Source organism: Colletotrichum aenigma (genome assembly GCF_013390185.1).
Source record: "Colletotrichum aenigma strain Cg56 chromosome Unknown KSG_Cg56_contig03, whole genome shotgun sequence".
In the NCBI taxonomy this organism is placed as follows: Eukaryota; Fungi; Ascomycota; class Sordariomycetes; order Glomerellales; family Glomerellaceae; genus Colletotrichum; species Colletotrichum aenigma.
Window position 1 is genome coordinate 1,173,001 of NW_023500909.1, and position 20,845 is coordinate 1,193,845.

The 20,845-nt window shown below is 51.8% G+C and overlaps 9 protein-coding genes across 9 annotated transcripts; 1 reads left to right on the plus strand and 8 right to left on the minus strand.

Moving 5' to 3' along the window:
• Positions 1–294: 294 nt before the first annotated feature.
• On the minus strand, positions 295–1,308 carry eglC-0 (putative glucan endo-1,3-beta-glucosidase eglC; the record flags this gene model as incomplete). Its single annotated transcript, XM_037319545.1, has 2 exons — positions 295–491; positions 570–1,308. 2 exons carry the CDS (start codon positions 1,306–1,308, stop codon positions 295–297), a joined length of 936 nt encoding a protein of 311 aa, XP_037181677.1.
• A 1,576-nt stretch (positions 1,309–2,884) lies between these two features.
• On the minus strand, positions 2,885–4,090 carry MRS2-1 (Mitochondrial inner membrane magnesium transporter MRS2; the record flags this gene model as incomplete). Its single annotated transcript, XM_037319546.1, has 3 exons — positions 2,885–2,887; positions 2,964–3,123; positions 3,198–4,090. The coding sequence occupies 3 exons, from the start codon at positions 4,088–4,090 to the stop codon at positions 2,885–2,887; spliced, it is 1,056 nt and encodes a 351-aa protein (XP_037181678.1).
• A 1,250-nt stretch (positions 4,091–5,340) lies between these two features.
• CGCA056_v004292 (uncharacterized protein) lies at positions 5,341–7,266 on the minus strand (the record flags this gene model as incomplete). The annotated part of the gene is made up of 1 exon (XM_037319547.1): positions 5,341–7,266. The coding sequence occupies one exon, from the start codon at positions 7,264–7,266 to the stop codon at positions 5,341–5,343; it is 1,926 nt and encodes a 641-aa protein (XP_037181675.1).
• Positions 7,267–8,183: 917 nt separating this feature from the next.
• On the minus strand, positions 8,184–9,864 carry CGCA056_v004293 (uncharacterized protein; the record flags this gene model as incomplete). The annotated part of the gene is made up of 3 exons (XM_037319548.1): positions 8,184–8,415; positions 8,462–9,240; positions 9,784–9,864. The coding sequence occupies 3 exons, from the start codon at positions 9,862–9,864 to the stop codon at positions 8,184–8,186; spliced, it is 1,092 nt and encodes a 363-aa protein (XP_037181676.1).
• Positions 9,865–10,102: 238 nt separating this feature from the next.
• Positions 10,103–11,007, minus strand: CGCA056_v004294 (uncharacterized protein; the record flags this gene model as incomplete). The annotated part of the gene is made up of 2 exons (XM_037319549.1): positions 10,103–10,725; positions 10,797–11,007. The coding sequence occupies 2 exons, from the start codon at positions 11,005–11,007 to the stop codon at positions 10,103–10,105; spliced, it is 834 nt and encodes a 277-aa protein (XP_037181681.1).
• Positions 11,008–11,661: 654 nt separating this feature from the next.
• CGCA056_v004295 (uncharacterized protein) lies at positions 11,662–12,951 on the minus strand (the record flags this gene model as incomplete). Its single annotated transcript, XM_037319550.1, has 1 exon — positions 11,662–12,951. One exon carries the CDS (start codon positions 12,949–12,951, stop codon positions 11,662–11,664), a length of 1,290 nt encoding a protein of 429 aa, XP_037181682.1.
• Positions 12,952–14,248: 1,297 nt separating this feature from the next.
• Positions 14,249–14,481, minus strand: CGCA056_v004296 (uncharacterized protein; the record flags this gene model as incomplete). Its single annotated transcript, XM_037319551.1, has 2 exons — positions 14,249–14,254; positions 14,344–14,481. 2 exons carry the CDS (start codon positions 14,479–14,481, stop codon positions 14,249–14,251), a joined length of 144 nt encoding a protein of 47 aa, XP_037181679.1.
• A 4,155-nt stretch (positions 14,482–18,636) lies between these two features.
• CGCA056_v004297 (Uncharacterized protein) lies at positions 18,637–19,359 on the plus strand (the record flags this gene model as incomplete). Its single annotated transcript, XM_037319552.1, has 1 exon — positions 18,637–19,359. The coding sequence occupies one exon, from the start codon at positions 18,637–18,639 to the stop codon at positions 19,357–19,359; it is 723 nt and encodes a 240-aa protein (XP_037181680.1).
• Positions 19,360–19,556: 197 nt separating this feature from the next.
• Positions 19,557–20,801, minus strand: ndk1 (Nucleoside diphosphate kinase; the record flags this gene model as incomplete). The annotated part of the gene is made up of 6 exons (XM_037319553.1): positions 19,557–19,756; positions 19,816–19,926; positions 19,978–20,036; positions 20,103–20,146; positions 20,209–20,239; positions 20,422–20,801. The coding sequence occupies 6 exons, from the start codon at positions 20,799–20,801 to the stop codon at positions 19,557–19,559; spliced, it is 825 nt and encodes a 274-aa protein (XP_037181683.1).
• Between the last annotated feature and the right edge of the window lie 44 nt (positions 20,802–20,845).

Here is a 20,845-nt window from a genome sequence, read left to right on the forward strand (position 1 = left end):
TGGTTGCTTTTAAGACCAAAGTTCCTTCTGCTGCTCCAGCTTGTGGAGTAGGATGCGACTCTCGCCATGTTGTCAACAGACAGGTCAACACGTCGGCTTGGAAAATAGAGTTTGAAGGCATTCTTGGCGATTTCACCATTTCCCATGGGCCGGATTCCCGGACTTATCGTGAAGGCAAAGTAAAAATTAACATTATTACGTGGCATATCTTGGCGTAGCCCCGTGCTCTTATTCATAGCTTATTTCAACCCCGAATATCCTTCGCAGAGGCTCACTTTCCCAATCTCAAAGCTCTTAACAGCTAAGATCAAAAACGGGCGTCGAGCTGCCTGCCGGCGTCACGCCGAAGGAGATGTCGGTCTGCGCAGTGTTCGCATCAAGAAGGGTGTACCACCAAACGTTGCGCTGACCAAACAGAGCGCAACCGACCTGAGACCAGTAGGTGCGAGCATTGTCGACGGAGGCGACAGCAGCGCCCGACTGAGGACCGACTACGATAAGCATGTTAGTCAAAGACATTTCGAGACGTGTAGCACCGCAACGGTGAGGCTGGGTCTGGTTCAACTTACTGTGCGGCCAGCCAGTCTCGGTGATGTACACAGGCTTTCCTCCTGCAACACTCTCGGTGTTACCCACGGCGGTCCAGAAGTTGTCGGCAGCCTGCTCGATGGCATTGGGCTTGGTCGACTCGAAGTAGGGGAAGGAGTTGTGGCCGAGCCAGTCAACAGAGGCGGCAACACCGGCGTTCTCGCCTCTCACCCACGCGGTCCAGGTGTCGACGTGGCCGATGGGCTTGCCCTCGAGCGCGGTGCCGCGGATCCAGTCTCTCAACCAGCCGATGTATCCCTCAATCTCGGCGCCGGTGGCTCCGACGCCGGCGTTGGCGGCAACGCCATCGGGGCTGCTGCGGTAGAGATCCTCGGACCCGACACTGATGCCGACTACGCGGTCGGTGAAGGCGGTGCCGTACTGCTCGGCGGCGCGCAGCAGGGAGTTGAGCTCGTTCTCGTAGATGCCGCGGCCGGCACTGGCCCACAGGCCCACCAAGATCTGAGTATCGGTGTCGATCGCGGCCTGGTAAGCTGAGATCGGGTCATTTACCGTACCGCACTGGATTGATGTGTAGAGACGGGCAGATGCGAAGCCCGACGTTCCGGCCAAGCTCTTTGCGGTGTTGAAGTAGCTCACGAAGTCATCGTAGCCTCTGCAAGAGCCGTCTTCGTTGGTGGCTCCGTAGTTGAAGCCCTGCTGGGTCTGGGCCAAGACGGTGGTAGCCAAGGTGGCAGCGACAGCTCCTCTCAGATACATATTGAAGATATTAAACTAAAGATAATAAATGAGAATTAGGGACGGATGAGGGCTTCTGGAAGTCTGGTCGAAGCTGGGCATCCCAGGGTCCTTATTTGTTTACGTTGGGTCATCTTTAAGGTATTTAAAGTGCGCCACATGTTCGGTAGCATGTACAACAAAAATAGCTACCGACAGACACGAGAGAATTTTTGTGCATGACGTCGCTCGCGTGCCTTCGTGGAGCTCGTATTCTTGCCAGCCAAGACGCATCTCACTACCGTCACCGACCGGTTTTCCATTGGGGTAAACATGGTGAAAGGTGAAAAAAGAATGGTATTGGACCTGGCAGTCAGCTAGTAGTGATCGGCAGACTCAGCCTACAATCTCCACTTGCACCGTCAGTCTAGGCCCCTCCTAACTCGTCATTCCCGTCCAGCTCATCGTCAATGGGGCAGTCTTGGCGATAATGTGCGCTGATTGAGCCCCATCAGTCCGCTGTTGGCTGGGTTGTGTTGTTCCCCCCCCTACAGCACGATCCTCAGCTTGGACTCTCAGCCCCTTGCGGTCCCTGAGTATTGCTTCTTTCTGGTATTCTAGAGAGATTATCGACGGCCGGGGAAACGTTCCGCCAATTTGACATCCCCTTTCCGCGTGATTACTCCCGCTGTTTTGGTGTGTTCTAGACCTGAAAACTGGTCTCGGTAACTGGAACCCCAGCAGCGCATCAACTGAAAAATGGCGGTGGAGTGTCTCTGATTCAACACAATGTCTCCTGTTTTCACGTCGTGTTCCATGCAGAATCCCGAAGGATCTTATTCAAAATGGCTTGCGATTCTGTGCGATGAATCGTGTTTTGTACTACATGTAGCCAGCTGTATGCATCGCAACACAAGAATTACACATGTTTCTTGACTGCGAGGAAAGTTCAAGGTGCGATCCTGATGTCCATGCAGGGACGACAGCACGAAGCGGGTCGGTACCTGAATTCCAGGCCCATAACCCCGGGTTCACGGCTGACTGCGGCGTACTTGTGTACCAATTCTTTTGGTGACATGTGAATCCGCAGGAATACACACATGATCATTTGATTCATATACCCAATCTTCTGAAAAGCTCTATGACTGTTATGAAATTTGAGGCTCTGCATGACCGCGTGTACGTCTGGCTGTACTGCACTGGGGCCCCCTGAGTGAGCCTAAATCTGCCGCCTGGGCACCGGCTTGGCCAAGATGCCGTCCGAAGGTTCCGGCTAGGGTCCAAGAAGCTCGAGCAGCAAGACGGCTGGTGAACGGGCCGAAAGAGACAATACCGGCCGCACTCGGTGATGATCTTTGACTGAAGCAGATATCAGGGGATCGAACAATTTGTCTGGGCTGGTTCGCCTCATCAGTTGCCAGAGGGAACGCTCGGCGTACTTCCAGCGCTCCTTGATGTCTGCATTACTACACATTAACTATGTCATCCTCACCGTCACTTGTGTATTTGTACGTGACTGCGAAAACGACCCTGTTGTTACATTTGTCCTGGTCTCATTTCATCGTCTTGCTCCATCTCCCAGAGACAAGTGATCGGGCTTCCCGGTGCCCTTCCATCCTCACTCTCATCAGCTTGCGCAGGACGGACGACCCGTAGCATGTAGCGATCACAGCTAGAACAGCCGAGGTTCCGCATACGCCCGGAAACGCCCAGTTGTAGTCTACAATATAGTTAGATATATTCATGCCGTAGAAGGCAGAAAAGAAGGAGCCCGATGCAAGGCCAAGCGTCCCCATGCGGTATTTGAGGTCGAGTAACATCAACGAGTTGCGGTTGGCATCGAGAATGGCGCTGGCGCTGGAGGCAGGCCAAGACGGAAGAAACAGTCAGAGGGTGTTCTAGAATCTGAAGCAATGGTGTGTGACACAAACCTCTCTTGGGTGTTCCGAATGCTGGACACCAGACTCTGCGCCTCCTGCACGATCTCGTTGAGAGCGTTGTAGTACGACCCCAGTAATGACTCTGCCGCCGTGAGGTCGTCGTCCACAGTCTTTGCCAAGGCATTCGGGTCTGCCTTCTCTGTCAGATACAGAGCGGCAAGACTGTCGTCCCAATCGAGGACATCTTCGACAGCGCCGAGGACCAGCTCCGCTTGCGCCGCAACCCAGGTTGCCCTTCCGGACAGACCGAACAGGTTCAGCAACACGCGGCGGTCCACATCATCTTCGAGAGATGCGAGGACACGATCAGCCGGAAGTCGCACAGCCGCGAGCTCTCCCTCGAGCTCCGTTACAACGGAGCTCAAGACAGCCTCTAGGGCCAGGAACTCAAAGGTGGCTTGCGGCTGCGCGTATGTCTCGTCTTCCTTGCGCTCGCACGCTACCTCGGCCAACGCCGCATTCCTCAGTTTTATTGCTTCGCCGATGTCGCGCAGAAATGCTTCGCGTGAGGTGGGACTCGTCGCATCGTCGAAAATAAGGACTCGGTCACGCTGCACCAACACCTTCAGGTGGAAGAGGTGAATGAGAACGGTCGAGGGCCGGATGCCAATGTGGGAGAGTGTCGAAAGCTCAATCTTGCGAATGTCCCGAGGGACAAGGCCGTAGCGTGTGGTGAGCTCGGTTTTCTTCGCCGAGATATATCGCACTGTCACGTCGCCATTTTCGTCCACCTCGGTGCACCGAAGGCGCTTCGGCTGACACGGAATCGCGCTCGGGGTGCTGACAATCGTGGGAGCAGAGGCTTTGGTGGTGATAGATCGAACGGTCAATTGATGTGCTGTGAAGCAGATGCGGTAGGAATGTCGAATTAGGCGCATGGCCATCGAGGCAGGGCTCGACAGGTGTGTTGTAGATAACGCAGCTGGGATAGCTCTTGCGTCCGAGCATGAATCGAAATTATTTGATGATTTGCAAGCCACATTGTGTCGCCACAGTCTTCAGCCACTCAATGTGCATAAATGGTGTGTGGATGCTTTTGTCTGATGCAATGTAGGGAGCTGAAAGACAAGCAAATCGTTGTAACCAGAATGCACAATACTTCAGTTGAGGAATAACATCGGACCACTTTTATTCTCTAGGCACCCTTTCCAACAGTTCCGGCGAGATATTTATCTCTTCCAGATGAATGAAGCTGGAAAGCAAAAAGACGGACAACCAAATAAGTAACGTTCCACAGTAATAATGGGCGACGACGATTGCCAGTCTATCGGATTCTCGGATCCAGTCCGCCGTTCTAGCGACCCCTTTCCCCTGTTCGATCTACCACTCGAATTGCGGGAACAAATATACTGCTACCTGGTCTACTACGGCGGGACCGTGAACCTCTCGAGAAGACCCTGGGGAATTTTGGTTTACACAACAGAGGCTCGTTTCGAACCTGACACTGTCATCTTGAGAGTGAACAAGCAAACATACTCCGAGGCCATGCCGTTGCTCTACAGAAGCTGCACCTTCGACCTGGGATCAGATACAAACGAACAGACTGTCAATGAGTTCTTCGGCAGGTTCTCTAAGCAAACAAGAAGGAATATCCTGCGCGTAACGATGTTTCCCAGGCGCTTCTTTGCAACTGTTCCTCGCATCCCTTGGGAGCCGGCGTGTCTGGCTGTTGCTGCGTTGTTGCCTGCCCTTCAGGAGGTCACCGTCGTTCTCAACCCCAATAACTACCCGTTTCTCTTGGGCGATGATGGAACGGCGGATTGGATTATTGGACCGCTCTCCAAGATTCGTGGAGCGCAGAAAATACTGCAAGTGGTTGAGACAAGTCCGAACAGCAAGCAAGTTGTCGCACGATGGAGCGAGCTGGTAAAAGCTGCGGACTCGGCACGGCGCAAGCGAGAAAGAACTGGGAGTCGCAAACTAACTATCAATAATGTACGAGATGGAAGGCAATGAATGCTCGTAGCCTGGGCCATGACATCAGTAACGTGGGGTGGCTATTGTTCTGCAGGAACATTCCAAGGTTTCATTTGTCCAATGAACGGTGTACATCAATAGTCTATGTACCACTCTCTTCAACCGAATAATGTAGATCAACAAACCATATACCACTCCTGACGACAGACAGAGCACCTCAAGCTAAGAAAATTGTTTCCGGAGATGACTGCCCAAGAGCGGAATCCCACGCATCAGCATGAATTTGCCCAACAGCAACCCGTTCCACCCACAAACCTTTCCTTTCGACCAACATGATGTTCAGAGTCCACCAACTTCGGTATTTATACGCTGTTGTATCGAATATTTCTTCGTAGTACTCTTTGGCAGAGGGATACTCCGGAGGCAAGTCGGGGCTTGGCGTGGCGTCGATGTCAGCTTGAAGAACCTCGTCTTGGTCGCTGCGCGACAGCAAAATGAATTCCCATTTCTCCTGGTCATAATATTTTGAGAGATTGATGCCACGAAGGGTTCCGCAGTGTCGGCCATTGCTGTCATATACCCAGCCTGCGCCGGTCAAATGTCCTTGAAAGTAGCGACTGCAGGCTGGGTCGAAGATTGGGGACTTGATCTCGAAGGCTTTGGTATCGATGATATTTCCCCTGAACATAAGAGTTTTTGGCGGGAGATCACTCCCCAGCCGACGAGAGTCCAGCACACATGGTTGTTTCTCATGCAGTGATGATGCGAACATTTGGTCGCCGTGGTCGGAGTGTTCTTTGTCGCCAATCCTCCTAAACCCGACGGTCTCGCTGATCCAGTATTCTTCGACTTCGGACTTTGTAGTCACCGCTTTCCCCATGAATTCGTCTTGTCTCCATGGGTCCCAGTACACGTATGCGTCCCATGCTGTCCAACACCAAGTGGGTGAGCGGCAGAACATAACATCCGAATTATGCATGGCGTTATTTCTCGGCCGAAGTATGCCGCCAAAAGGTGCAACCCAGAAAATGAAGGATTCAAAGCTTTTCTCTGGTAGAGCACTGACAAATTTCCAGTCGAACGCTTCCCCCATCTTTGAGAGCAGGCCGGCAAAAGCGCTGAGCGAGTCGGAATGGTGAGACAGTGTCCTGTTTGAATAGCCCTGCACAAGACTTTGGTAAACACGTTCCCGGTATGTGCCGCTGGACCGAGAAAAGAGACTAGTCGAGCTTTTTTCCCAAAGGTGCATTCCATCATGGTAATACTCAGTGTTGCTTTCCGAAGCCCGACGAGCGGAGCAAACCCAGAACGCCTGGTAGTCGGTGAAGTATATGCATTTTCCGGAGAATATGCCTTCCTGGAAGGTCCAGGCTCTGGTTTTCCACTTTGATTTCCACATGAGAGGCAGGAGGCAAGGAGGCTTGGCTTCCAGCGACCGAGAACCGAACTTGATCGGGGTGTAGGGGGCCTCGCGGGGGTAGGAGATACCAGGCAGACCTTTATTGGCATCCTTTCCGGCTGTAGCAACGATAGTTGCTAGAGATGATTGGTAGATCAGATGCATTCGAGGAATGTATCTTTCTTTGAAGGTGTCATCGTCCTGCACAATGCACAAAGAGTCCACCCAAAGATATTGTTGCTTGACGTTGGCGGTAAATGTGATGGCATCCTGGATGACTTGTGGCATTTGTCCCATAACGCCGTTCAAAGAGCCAGGAAATTTCAGACTGGGGAAATTGGTCTTCTGGCTCCGAATTGCTACGAGGTCCCCCCAGACGTAGCTGAGGGCAATGTAGCGACAATCCCAGTCCCGCTGGACTAAACACCTATCTTGGACGTCAACCAGCCAGATGCCTGTAGCGCCCTCGGGACTTGGTTCTGATCCGATGCTACACTCATCGTGCGATTGGCAGTCTTCTATCCAGGAGCTGACCAAATCGTAGTCCAATTTTCCAGTGGTAGCAGGTGGCACAATTTTGGTGCCGTCGCTAGTCTTGTCTTCCAAAGGAGCACCGATGAATCCTAGTAGTCTGTAGCTTCCGAAAAAGCCTTTTGGCATTGAATCAGATGTAATGTCGCAGTAAACCTTGATCAGCGGAGACGATGATCCAGCTTGTTGCTCGTCAACTTGTAGATAGCACATCTGATCGGGATGCTCTCCTGGTCGCCAGTGTGGATCTAGGTGAGCATGGAATGCTTGGATAATCAGTCTGCAGAATGAGCAATGTTCGCTTTTGGAAACAACTTCTTGAAATAAACCGAGCTCCAAGTTCACGGCCTTCGTTGGAACGTTGACGATAGCGTCGAGGGGAATGGTGCTGCAACGACTGCAGAGGTGGCTTGGCTCATCCTGGAGACCGGTCATGGCTGCGTGAAGTATGCGATAATTATTTTAGAGTGAACACGAATGAGGCCTCTTCGCTCCTGGCTGAGAAAGCTGGTGGTGGAAACGAGACAAGAAGTTGGCAACAACAAGTAGTAAAGCTGGACGCCGTTGAAGAGCGTGATCTGTTGTACGAGGGGGATCGGCAATAATGCACGCGGCCCAAAGTGGACCGACGTGGTATTTAAGACTTGCTGCCTGTTGCTTCCGTGGTGTATTTTCTTTTGTGCCGCAGTCCTGCATTCGTTACTTCCCCAATCGTCTGTGGGTTGCGTTTCGCCCAGAGGCGAGGAACACAAGCTTCAAAGCCCCGATGATCGAAAACAGGCTGTCATTGCACTCATAGATGTATCGACATGTACATATAGACCTTTGCCACTTTCGATGAAGTATTGGACAGTCTAAGTTCATTAGCTAAGAAACCCGTCCTCAGAATCGTTCCCTCGCAAGCTGCTTCTCGTACATGAACATAAGCGACGTCTGCGCCGTATCCTCCTGCCGGCCAATGGCCCTTCTTCTAGCCCTACTTCTATCCGCCTGACCTGTCTAGATTATGCCTTGCCTATCCTTTGGTATAGCCCCCTGATATCGAGTGTCTGCACTGAGGCTTGGAAGAACAAAGATAACGGCGAAAAGTACGGCCACGAGCTTCAATCCTCATCAATCTCATCATCCTCTTAGTCGATGTTGCGGAAGGCATGGTCGTGGGCAATCAGACTCAGGGCGCAGTAGTCCGGCTTTATCATCTTCTTCTTCTGGTCCTCATCGCCCTTGACAAAGCTCCTGGCGTCATGTCCAATCGAGATGATGAATGACTCCAACACATTGCGGGTGATGTATGTGCCAGGTGCACCCCAGCAGCAAATACCCGCACGAATCTCCTTGGTGATGGCATTGGCCACGTCGGGTCTAGGTCTTCGTCCGCCAGCCAGCGACAGTGACGGAGACCAGGAACACCCACCAGATGTATCGAGCACGAGGACGAAAGTCGGTGAGGAACTTGACCTTACGTCCATGAAGCTCAAGAAGAGTGTGAATACCTTGACTGAAGCTGAGTGTCTTCTCTTCGGTGAGGGTCGGATGGGAAGGATCGATAACGATAATTTTGTACTCCTTCACCTCCGATTTCTCCCAATCGCGCAGGCGCTGCTTGCGCTCCTCGGGTTCCTTCAAGGGAAAATCGAGGTCAGCGGGCTCCAGATCAATATCCGGCACGATAGCCAGCACGCCGTCATCCAGGGCTTGTTCAATGTCCTTATGAAGGAAGAGGCCGTTCTGCGCTTTGAACAGCTCCTTGACAGTACCCGGGCCGAAAATTGTGTCCATCGAGTCTCTGAAACGATGTGGAAAGAGATGTACAGTATGAAATATCTCGCTCCGATTCCATTCCGCAAGTACAGGATCCCAGCAGCAATCTTTGTACCGGCGATCAGGACAGTACTTCTTCAGCATGTGATCTCCGAATGCGAGCTGGTCCTTGTTATCACGTTTGCTGACCGCGATATTGATCTCCATGGACTGCTTATGAGCGAGGTACTTGGTGGACCACCTGTGGTTGTTGTCTTTTGCTAGCCAGTCCTCGAGAGTCTTGACTTCACCTTTGTCCTTGGCCTCAAGGAAGTTGACGTGTGCCTCCAATGCGACCTCATCCATGTGCATTTGCTCGATGTCAGCGCTGTCGGACCAGAAGCGGGAACCGGACGACTTCAAGGGCTGGACCTTGACTTGCTTCTCCTTTAACTTATACGTGAGAAGCTGGCGCTAGTAGTCGAGCTCCTTCTGCGTCCCGGTGTTGAGGATGTGAAGTCTGTCGGACCAAGCGACACTGGGCGCAGGGCCCTTGCCCTTAAATGCTTCTGCCATGGCGCCGGAAAAGTAAGAAAGCGACGCTGGACGAAGACAGCGAAAAGAATGTCTACCGACGGCGAAGGAGGACAGAGACGGCGGACGAAAACGGCGATAATGGTTGCCGTTTGAGAATGGAAGAGTGCTGTAATCTAGTGAATGGGTAAGGCGTCAGGCGAAGGTGAAAAGTCTGCGACCAATTTTAAGTCTGGAGAGCAGGCAGGTACGTGGTGGGCGGACGAAATCAACCAAGGGACCTACCTTCCTTCCTTGATAGAGTTTATTTGACACGTCTCCGATACACCTGAGAGGCAATTCTCAGGTTCTTGAGCTCTTTGAGTTCACAGACGCTCTTTGAGAGGCCTTTCAGCTGGATCTTCACCCTGAGACATAGCTAGGAGAAAGCCTGTTCTTCCTGAGAGCTGCTGCGACCTTCCGCGCCTTCTTTGTTCGCTGCATGGTGATCGCGTTGGTCAAAACCATGGTCGATGTCATGCTGATGCGAATAACCATTTTGTCCTTGTGTTTTGGGGGGCTATGTATTCGGGGCAGGGCTTAGAATCTGTTGAGATCTAGCCATATTTGTTATTTCAACAACTCTTCGCGTTATCCCATCCACCCATTATCCAGGGTCTACACTTGTCCAGCAATTTTGGGATGCGTATGACTACTCAAAGCCCAGTGAGGTACCCAACTCGGGCAACCCTTACCGCCCCTCGTTTTCTCGCGACCACAAGGTACCTTTCCTCCGTCAAATAACGGCCTGGCCAATAGCCTCGGCCAAATCAAGCACCTCCGGCTGAGGCTTCGTCGCGCCAGATTGAACAGTCGAAATCCACTCGTCCACGGCCTGAATAAGGCTCGTCGCCTTCCTCGTGTAAGTGCCTTCCGCGCTTCCAGACGTTCCCCCGTCGTCTTTGATATCCATGCGAAGGTAGGCGAGTCTTGCCTGAACCAGCGCCTCCAGCATCACGTCGCAAGTCGAGGCATGAATCGGGTTCTTCCTAATGTTCTTCTGCAAGGTTCCGCCGCCGACGACCCTGGTGACCAAGCTCTTCGAGAGCTTGACGAAGAAGTCCTTGCGCCGTCCGTCGAGGTTTTGGCTATGTCTGCTGTAGCTGTACTTGAGGTTATTGGTCTCGCTCATCAGAGTGCGAGCAAATTTTGCGAGACTGCCTCGGTCGCTCTGCAGGCCATCCAGGCCGAGACTGCGGCAGAGGTTGTCAGAAACACCTGCTTCGAGGGGTCTGGCGCTTCCGAAGTAGAAGCCGGCGCTGAAAGTGTTTTTGATCGTCTGGCTTAGACGAGAGAGCGCGTTCTCCAGCTTTTCGTGTGAGTTCATTTCGGGGCGAGGAGTACGGGTGGCGGCGGCGCCTGTCATCGGTCAGCATATCGAAAATTGAGCAGAATTAAAGTTCCACTGGCTTTGCTTGAGATGAACATACCGAGTCTTTCCCCGCGGTTCTGAATCATCTTGGCAAGACCACGACGTCCCCTCGCTTTGCGCACCGCGCGCTCTGAGATGTGTTCGATGCTCTGGGTGGCATGGGCGACGGCAGGAAGAGCTGGAGAGAGTGCAGAGGTTGGATTCTCGCGATCGATTTCCATCTCGTTGAAGGAGGATGTCATCTCGGCGACGGGCTTTGGGTCTGCCATTGTATAGACTTGCCAAGGAAAGCCCGTTAGCAAGTGTTGTCGAAGGTGAGAGCAAATATCGAGGTTGTAGGAAGATTGGAATTCTCCAAGTTAGTGTGGTGGAGTCAGCGCCTGAAGAGCTTTTCTGGGAGCAGGTTTTTGATATATCAGGTGAGTTTGTGAATACTACGAATAGCCGATGTTGAATCGGGGTGAGTCAAGGCTTTGTGAAGCAAGGTGAATAGCGTCTGGTCGAGCCATGATGTTTGTGGGGAGTGTGTACCTGGACGACTACGGCCTTCCATAGCAAAGAAAGATTAGTTGTAAAGTTCAGAAAGTTCACAACTATGTTGGGGTAGGAAATTTAGCATACATCTGTACTCCAGGAATGGAGAGACAGGAAATATGATATGCAGCATCCTATGCTATTGATTGCAAGTCTGTGCATGTCCCTTTCACACCCAGTAACATGGAATGGGTGTTTCGTTTTCATGAGACACAAGGAATGTCTTATTCGCTACGCTAAGTAAGCTAGGGATCCTGCCTTAGCTTTCGCATCTGATACGCTAAGCTAGGGATCCTGCTAAAGCTTTCGCACAATCACCAAGTTCCTCCACAACCATCATGTCGATATCTCATACCCATTCGTAGTCTTGATCGACCCCAGGATGTTGGCTAATGAGGATTCTGCATTGGATAGGCACGCTCGATTGCGACGATAGCGACACCGAGGTCGTCACGGCTCTGGGTATAGGACTCTCTCTCGGTCACCCCCATAGCAAGGAGGAATCCAATGAAAATCTTTGCCTCTAACAGATTTACTGCGCTCTTTCCCCAGTAACGAATGGCCTTTTCCACCTGGCTCTTGGTGTGCGCAGCGTGGGTTGTATGCTCGTAGTTTCTCAGGCATCGCCATGACGCAACCAAGGCTGCAGACAGGAATGACCACCCGACGAAAGAGACTCGCGGTCTCATGGAAGTCTTGAACTTCAGCTTGTGGCCGTGAAGCGAACCAAGTTCGCGTTCAACAACCCCATATTTTGTCGTGATCTTACACGTGTCGTGGACTAGCGGGTGCGCTTCATTAATGACGATCAACTGATAGTCCTGGACCTTGTTCATCCACTCATCGAAGCGGCTTTCAAACAATTCCGTTTGGCTGATCTTTGACGGAGGTTCCATGCCGAGATCAGGGACGATCGCCAGAACGCCCTCTTCAATGGCCCTCGAGACGGAAGAAGGGAGGAAGAGTCCGTTGTCGGCCTTGCATACACTGTTGGAAAAGCAGCCGAATATTCTTAACATGGTATCTCTGGACCTGTAAGGGAACAGAAGAATGGAATCGCGGTAGCTCAAATCCGGGTTCATACCACCGAGTACAGGATCCCAGACGTCGTTATTCTCCAGAGCAGAGGAGCCACAGTACAGCTCAGCCATTTTCAGACGCATTTCCTGATGGTCGGACCGAACGTCATCGCGCAAATGTTCCTCCCAAAGGTGTGGGTCATGAAGTCGTATCGAGTATATCGAAAAGCCGTCGCTATGTAGACTGGCCGTGGGACCAGTGGCCGAAAATGCACAGCGTCTGGCGATGCGCTCAAGCTCCACGTGCGCCAGAAACCTAGTTTGATAAAGCTGGGATGTGTCGAAGTCGACCATCCAATCCTCAAAGCTGCTGATTTGGTGGTATTGATATTTCGCGGCAAGCAAGGCATTAAAGTGGGCCAGGAATACGATGGATCGCTGCCGCAACTCCTGGCGTTGTATGTTTTGAATCCAGAAGTCTCGCCCATGAAAGGGGCCGGCGGAAGAAGCAATGGAATCCGCATTCGCCTCCAGGGCTTTTATGTATTCTCTAACTTCGTGGACCAACTTTTCCATCGGCCATAACAAATATTCGTCGGCGTTCGTCCAAGGAACCGTACGTCTGACAGCAACAGCCTCTGAGAAGAGTGGGCGGCCCATTGTGATCGAAATCCGTGAGCCGTATTGGACAGAGAGATATGAGACGGAAGAACACTAGACGGGGAAGTACCAGACAGAGAAGTATTATACGGGGAAGACTTTGAGAAACTGAGGCGATGAACCCGGTCGTGGGTGTCCATGGAATATGTCTTATACGAATGTGACTGACCTTCAGCTTTCTGGTTCGATGATTCCAAAGACGGCTGCCAAGTTAGTCAAAGGCTCGATGATACCTTTTGAACCATTCGCTCAGCGAATCTCGGTGTCGCAGAGATTTCTTAATAACGATTGGAGTTGGTGTTGAGAAAACGTTGTCGCCAGGACATGCGATAACCTTGGTAGCTTACCTGGAGGGCACGGAGCGTTCGTGCCAAGCTGCAAATGCAACACCATAGGGACATTGGCGGTTCTTTTTATTCAAATCGTGATCCATAGCGGTGTTGGAAAACCTCCCCCTTTATGTCTTCAGCTCGCAAGGGTTCCCACGAGACCTCCAATTTGCGGTGCCTGGAATATTTGGAATGCGATAATGAAGCCCGCTACATTGAACATCTCCAGTCTGGTCTGTGCAGATGAATGTAAATATTGAAACAGATTCTTCCAAACCATCCAGTGAAACTTCGTGGTACTTTGGACTATTCTACTGTCTTCCACAATTTGCGCCGTTGCAGCGTTGAAGTTCTTCGGTCGGCCGATGTTATTCTTCGGCCTATATTGATGCCACAATTGGACGCAAACTGAACTTCCGTAATTTTTCTGGTAGAACTTCGGGCATGAGTCAAAAGAGTGATTGAGCAGACCCAAGAGGTGTTGAAATGCGGTAACGACTGCTTGTTCAGAGTGATCGAAATGCAGAAACTCAACGAATGTGACAGGTCATCCTCCTCCCTCCATCCTGCGCGTCGCATTTCCCAGATAGTGCCGAATGCACTGCTACTCCCTCCCAAATGACAGTCTTAATTCCGTGTCATTCCAAAGAACTTATCCCACGATTTGGAGAATCAGCTAATGGCTGACTGATCATCTTAATGAGGTTTCGGAATAAGTATCGGTGCCTTCAAGCTAGAGAAGCTACTTGTAGTTGCACTTGGTAGTCCGCTTGTAGCTGTCCCATGTGCACTTACTGCCATTCCGAGGGCACTAGAGAACAAGGTCAAAACGTTAGGGCCATTCAACTTGAAGACCTGCGTACTAGAAGGAGTCGAAACTCACCCTCTGGTTGGCAAACCTTGGGCACCGCACAATGGTGGTCTTGCCCTTTTGCCCCTTGAATTTGCACGTGTCCTCCTTATAGTTTCTACCTCTGCTGCATTTCTGCGAAGAAGACAAAATTGAATCAGCATCACGTCACACTGGGATGAAGGATTGTGTAGGTTGGGAACGTCTGCTTACCCCAGTGTACGTTATGAACATGTTCATGTCCTCCCCGCCGGATACTTTGACGTCTACGCCGTTGACATCGACATCAACGGGGTTCGCCGCCACGCCGGTAGCAGCGAAGAGGAAGAGCGCGACTTTAGCAATCTGCATGGTGAACGGCGTCGGATGAGAATGTCACAAAGACAAATAGAATGAGCAGTTGATATGGGGTAAAGTGTTTTCAGAGCGTCTAACCAGAAAGCGATGGTGTCGATAAGCCTCAACGTCAGGTGGTCGTCAACGTCCTTTTTATAAACATTTCGCGGTGTTTAGAAATGGCGGCCAACAAATCAGTAGTCTCTTCACAAATTGTTGCAGCATATGCGCTGGAAAGATGATACACATCGTCGTTGGTTCATGCCAAGCTACCTATCATCATCTCCATGATCCCGGACAAAGTAACGATGATGCTAATTGAGCCTTTACTAAATGGTAGACGCAGTAAGAGTAGCACTGGATCAGCTCGTGTCAAATGTTGGACCACGCTGACATGTGGTGTCCGCATAAGCAGCGGCGTGGGACATGATAATACTCACGTAACAGATCGGCGTGTATAGGAACTTTCTAGGGTTGAAGAATGAGATTATGCTTGGTTCCGCCGCTAGAGGTGATCCTTTCGGGCGTTGTTCTCCGTCGCAACGGCTACGATATCACCTGGTCTTCTGTGACAGGTTTCGTGACACTTTCACTTTTACAGCACCACTTTAATCACCCGGAGCGAAGCCCCTGACGCGGAGGCGCTTGTTAAGATGGTAATCGCTACAAAATAAATTCGGCGCTACATCTCAAGTTTGAGCAATCAATGTCGGCTGGTGGACATGCTTTAAATCTGTCACGTTTATGTCGTTGAAACCCAAGTCTGCAGCATAGGTCACAGGAAGTTGATTGGTACCTACTGAGCACGAATTACGTGGCAAGTCTCACGGACCTCGAATGTATGTTTCTATTCCAACATCCAAACTTCTCGGCCAGCCCAAGCTTGGCCCTTAGATACTAGGTAGTGATTGCCGATAAGAGCCGCAGCTCGGGCATGATTAGCGATGCTTAGGTATGAGTTTCCGTATGAACGCATCTCACAGAAGCTGTAGGCGCAGTGATGCAGCGTTGCAGATTACTTCTTGTGTGTATATAAAGCCTACATACAACGTGAGATCTTGGATGAGAAATGAAGATTACTCTAGCTGAAAACGCCGCGATTCCTGGATAGCCTCACATCGATATTCAGACAGGCTAGTGTTTAAGTTACCCCCCACCGCCCCCCCCCCATTGGGCGCCACACTACAAGGGGCTATGATATGACCAATAAAAGGGGGTTGTGCGACGCATGTCAGACACGGATGTCAGACCCAGCGAAGAACCTCCCCCGCTCTGTAGCCTGCTCAAATGAATCTTCTTCCCTTAATCCAAATCCTTTCTGGATAGTGAATCGTCACATTGACTGCCCACTTCGTATTGCCGTAGCCAGTAATTTCGAATGCGCCAACCACGGACAATGGAACGCATAGGAGCCATACCCTTGAGCGAGGCCAGCGAGCATGGGGCTAGCATACCGATGTATGTAATTACGCTTGGAGAAGAGCCCTTGGCAAGAGGATTTACTGACTGATATCAATAGGCTCATTCTAATCCATGAGGACCACCAAGAGTTCGGTGGGGATGTAAAGTGGGCGGTTCGCCCAGAGGTTCAACAGGCTCCAGTATTTCGCTATAGATGCAAGCCTGAGTCTCTCGATGACGGCTTCCGTTTCAATACGCAGGCGTATTCCTTCCTATCTGCATTAGAGGATCTCGTAAGTGTAAAGCGCATGAGTACTTGGAAGAATCTTTCGTCAACCGATAATTCGTGAATTCGATAGCCAATTGAAGACAAACATCTCTCAATCATCACGACATGTTTTGGAGGGTTGGTATTGACTAAGGTATGTTGATGCTCTTCTAGGCTCCTGTTGATTCTTCTCATAAGCTTGAACTTATTCTCTAAATCCATGGCCAGGCTTTAATGCTTGCGTCCACGTTCGACGCTTTGTCTCAGGCGAATTCTGCGGTCCCACGACACATTCAAGCCTTAAGAAGAGTCGTGTCAATCACATACGTGAAGCTGGCCAATGAAGAAACAAGTCTCTTTCACAAAACCATGATTAGACAATTTCTCGGATCCGTGTTCGATGATGGCGGTCTTGATTTGGACATCAGCAGTCTACGCCAGGGTGTATCAGTAGACCATGAAAATGATCTGGTGCAAATGGTACTTCAAAGCATTGAGCCCAGACCGAACGAGGTCAGAGTGAACTTCTTTTCGGCCCAGGCCACTGAGAATGGGATAGCGTCTGGAGCAGCGGACGTGCCGACTAGTCTCTTCCAGAACCTGCCACCTTTTAACGCCGTGACAATCTTGGTAACAGCTTTTAGAGACTGCAAGCTGTTTTGTGCCACCAATTAAGCTGACCAAACTCCCTCAGTCATTACGCGAGACATCTTTCTTTGGTGCAGGAGGCAAAAACAGCCTGGGTGAAGCCAGGTTGATATACAACGCGATGCACGCAATCTCTAAGGCAGACTCAATCAACAAAGAGTCTGCTCTGACACCAGACTTGGCAAAAGGGGCACTCCTCGCCGCCGCTTCCATTGAAGGCTCTGAATCGCCCACTTCTCCCAGAGCATCGATCAATTCCGCATCCAGCGAATCCTGGATCTGGGTGAAAACCCCTTTTACGAGCAACTCACTTCCCCTTGAATTTTCGGGTCTTGATGTACAAGACCAGGTGTTATCTGATAGTTCATGCTGTTCACGGGCAACTTCAAGAGGGCGGAGAGCAACCTCTTCTAACTTCAATAGCGATCGAGGTTCATTTGAGAGTGTCCAAACAGTTGCGCACCACGTCACTGATCCAGCTCATCCTACACCCACAAACCCGTCAAGGATTCCGCCAAACGAGGTCACGAGCTATACAATCAACAATTATTACGGCTCCAGTCAAAACCAAACTTTTGCTGCAGGAATGGCTGGTGTCGCAATTGGTGCATGTTTGCAGTCCGCAGCTGCGTCTCTTGCTCGAGTTCAGAAACAGCCGGAAATGGTCGCACGAGAGATACCGCCGAAAGGCTCGATGCCTTGGAAACGCAAAGCAGCTCACACCGCGCTGACGTCCAGTCTTGATAGCTGCGCTAGCACATCAGAAGCTGATGTCACCGAGACAAAAAGGCTGAATACGATATGGTCAAAGTCTCGTGTCATTTCTGATGTACCTAAAGGCACCGCTGAGCCTGACGGCAAACGAAACTACGAAGAGCAAACGTTTTGCAGAACTTGTTGCGAAGAAAGAGAACCAAAGTCACGATCGATCATCGACGCATTTGCAGCTCTTGGGAGTTGGAGCGACAAGAGCACCACGTCGGAAAGCACTATCAAACCCCACAGCTGTACCAACAAGCATTGCCCCAAGAGAGAGGTGATAGAGACGAGAGATGGCATGTTAGAATTTTATCTAAATGATGTTTGTGTTAAATCTGTCTCTCATTGTTCTCTTCACTTGATTAATCAATTTTTTGCAGACCGACAAGGTCCCCGATCGATCACTGAGAGGACCACCCTATGATACTATCGAGTGTCGCAAGGAAAGACCAGGCAATGTCCTTAAAAGGCCGGACACGAATATCAAGAAGAAATAATCCGATCAATTCCTGACAGTAACTTCCCAAAAAGGAAGGACGGGTTATGTTGAAGGGAGTTGAATGATAATAGGGCCAGCATGGACAAAGTTAGCATGAGGTAGCAAGTACACGGATTGGGCCGGAAAATTGTTTGAATGTGAGTAATAAGGTCAAAGTTCTAGATTTGCCTTCATTTTGTAAACAGAGGCAAGGCCATCATCCTACTTACTCCGTGTATGAAGGCCGAAAATTGAAGCAGGCCACTACCACACAATAAATTACTCTAGTTGGGGATCAATGCATCCTAAAAGCAGAGAAGCTCCTATCTAACAAAGCGGATGAACAGATACATGACAATCTAATGTCTCATTGATCAGGTCTATTCAACGCATTCGGCCTACTTGACACTTGGTCTTCGTCCGCTATGGTCCACTCGGTGACACTCAGTCACCACACCTCGGTGAACGAAAGCCGATCAGGACCCACAGTAGCACACCGGTGCCGTCAGCACGAAAGTCCAAGCTTCCTTCCACAGCTCCCAGGGCCTTCCTCCGCAAAGCTCAACATCACACACTCCCTCTCACACCTCCGTCAACCCCCCTCAAGCCGAGAACAATGCTCGCCTCCCGCGCCCTCGCCCAGGTGCGCCCATCCGTCCTCCGACGCCTCCGCACCCCACCACGCACCACCACCACACCCCTCCGCAACACCTCAACCTCGTCAACCTCTCGTGCCGCCGAACGCCTGCTCGACCGCGTCCCCTCGCGCTTCCAGCGCTACACCACCGGCCTCCGCAAAGCGCCCCTCTCGCACATCGTCGCCTTCCTCATCCTCCACGAGATCACCGCCCTCGTCCCGCTGCTCGGCCTCTTCGGCCTCTTCCACTACACGGACACGCTCCCGCTGGAGTACGTCACGGGGCACTGGGCCGACTACGTGCGCGACGGCGTCGGCAAGGCGGAGCGCTACTTCAGCCGCAAGGGCTGGTTCGGGTTCGGGGCGGAGGACCGCGGCACGATGACGGGGGAGCTGGACGCGAGCGCGGGGCGGCTCGAGACGCGCGAGGTGGAGAAGAGGTGGGCGAAGGAGGAGGGCGCGGTCACTGGGAGCTTCGAGTACAGGACGACAAGGCCGACGGAGGAGAGCGCGAGGAGCACGCAGGATGTGCTGCAGAGGTGGAAAGAGGATGGGAAGTACAAGGTTGTGGTGGAGGTTGCAATTGCGTGGGGCATCACGAAGGCGCTTCTGCCGGCGAGGATACTGGTTAGTGTATGGGCGACACCGTGGTTTGCTGGAGTGATGGGCAGGGCGAGAGGGCTGTTTAGATCCAACAAGTAGAAACAAAATATCACTATCAATCAAGAATTGGAGCGCATTATGTTGGGTGTGGCTTTTTAGTGCCTGTTTGTTTATATTTTTGACCTTTGAAGACTTTTCTGTATCAACCTATCGACGTGACGGCATGTGGCCTACACACCCTCCGTGTGGGAGAGCGTTTGGGACATCTAGAGCTTGTTCGGAGGTAGATGAGAAATCTAAGGCTTCTCGTAGATCCAGTCGAACTGGGCAGTCTTCCACTGAACGGCCTCGCCGTCCTTGAACCAGAGGGCAATCTCCTTCTTGGCGTTCTCGACGGAGTCGGAGCCGTGGCAGACGTTGCGGCCGACGTCAATGGCGAAGTCGCCACGGATGGTGCCGGGGGCAGAGGCAAGGGGGTTGGTGGCACCGAGGATGGCTGGAGGGGAGAGCGATTAGCAGGAGGTTGCAGGAGCAGGAGAGTGATGCGGGACTTACTGCGGCCGGTCTTGACGGCGTCACGGCCCTCCCAGATCATGGCGCAGATGGGGCCAGAGAGCATGTAGTTGATCAGACCGGGGAAGAAGGGCTTCTCCTTGAGGTCAGCGTCTAATGGCGGTTAGCTATGCGTGGTGACGGCGGAAAGCGGCGGGTACGAACAGTGAGCCTCGAGGTGGTCCTTGCCGGGGGTGACAAGCTTGATGGCGACGAGCTTGAAGCTGTAGGAAAGGAGTCAGAACTGGTTGCCACGTATGAGATTCTAGGGCGTTGATGTGCTGACTTACCCACGGCTCTCGAAGCGAGAGACGATGGGGCCGATGAGGCCGCGCTGATGGAGGGTTAGCTTTCTGCTGCCGTCAATTGGCAGCGTGCCATGGTGATAAAGCGTACCTGAACGCCATCAGGCTTGATGGCAATGAAGCTATCTCGAGGTCAGCTCAAATTCTTCAAGTTTGGGTGTGTGCCCCTCTTTGCCCGCCCGAAACCTCCCACGATGGCGGGGTAATTTTCAGGGTAGCGGCAGGGCATGGAGACAAAGACAGACGGCTTAGCAGTGCAGCTAGCCGATGCGAAGGCATCATCAGACAAGAAAAAAGCACTTACGTCTGCTCGGTAGACATCTTGGGCGAGTGATCAACGACGACTTCGGGTATAGAAGAGGGTTGTTGTTGGTAGATTGTGGTTGTGACAACGGAGGGGACGACGGGAGAAGAAAGGTCTGCTGCTGACCGCTGGTTTTGTTGGCTGGAGGAAAAAATTATGTACAAGCCGAAGAGGGCAGCGAGAATTATGAAAGTTGGTGGGGGCAGCTGTTCGATGCTCCTGCGGATGTCTGCCCACTCAGGGAAGGGACTGCCGCCAGTTGTGCGTGCATTACGGCCGCCGGGATGTGCATCTGGGCCTGCATTGTTATGCTGTTGCTTCTTGTGCTTCGAGGCGGGGTCTTCGTCCTGCGGCATGTGGTGGGGTCCGGGTTGGGCCATGGCGGCTGCGTGGCTGCGATTGGTGCTTGACGCGCTAAGCTAGC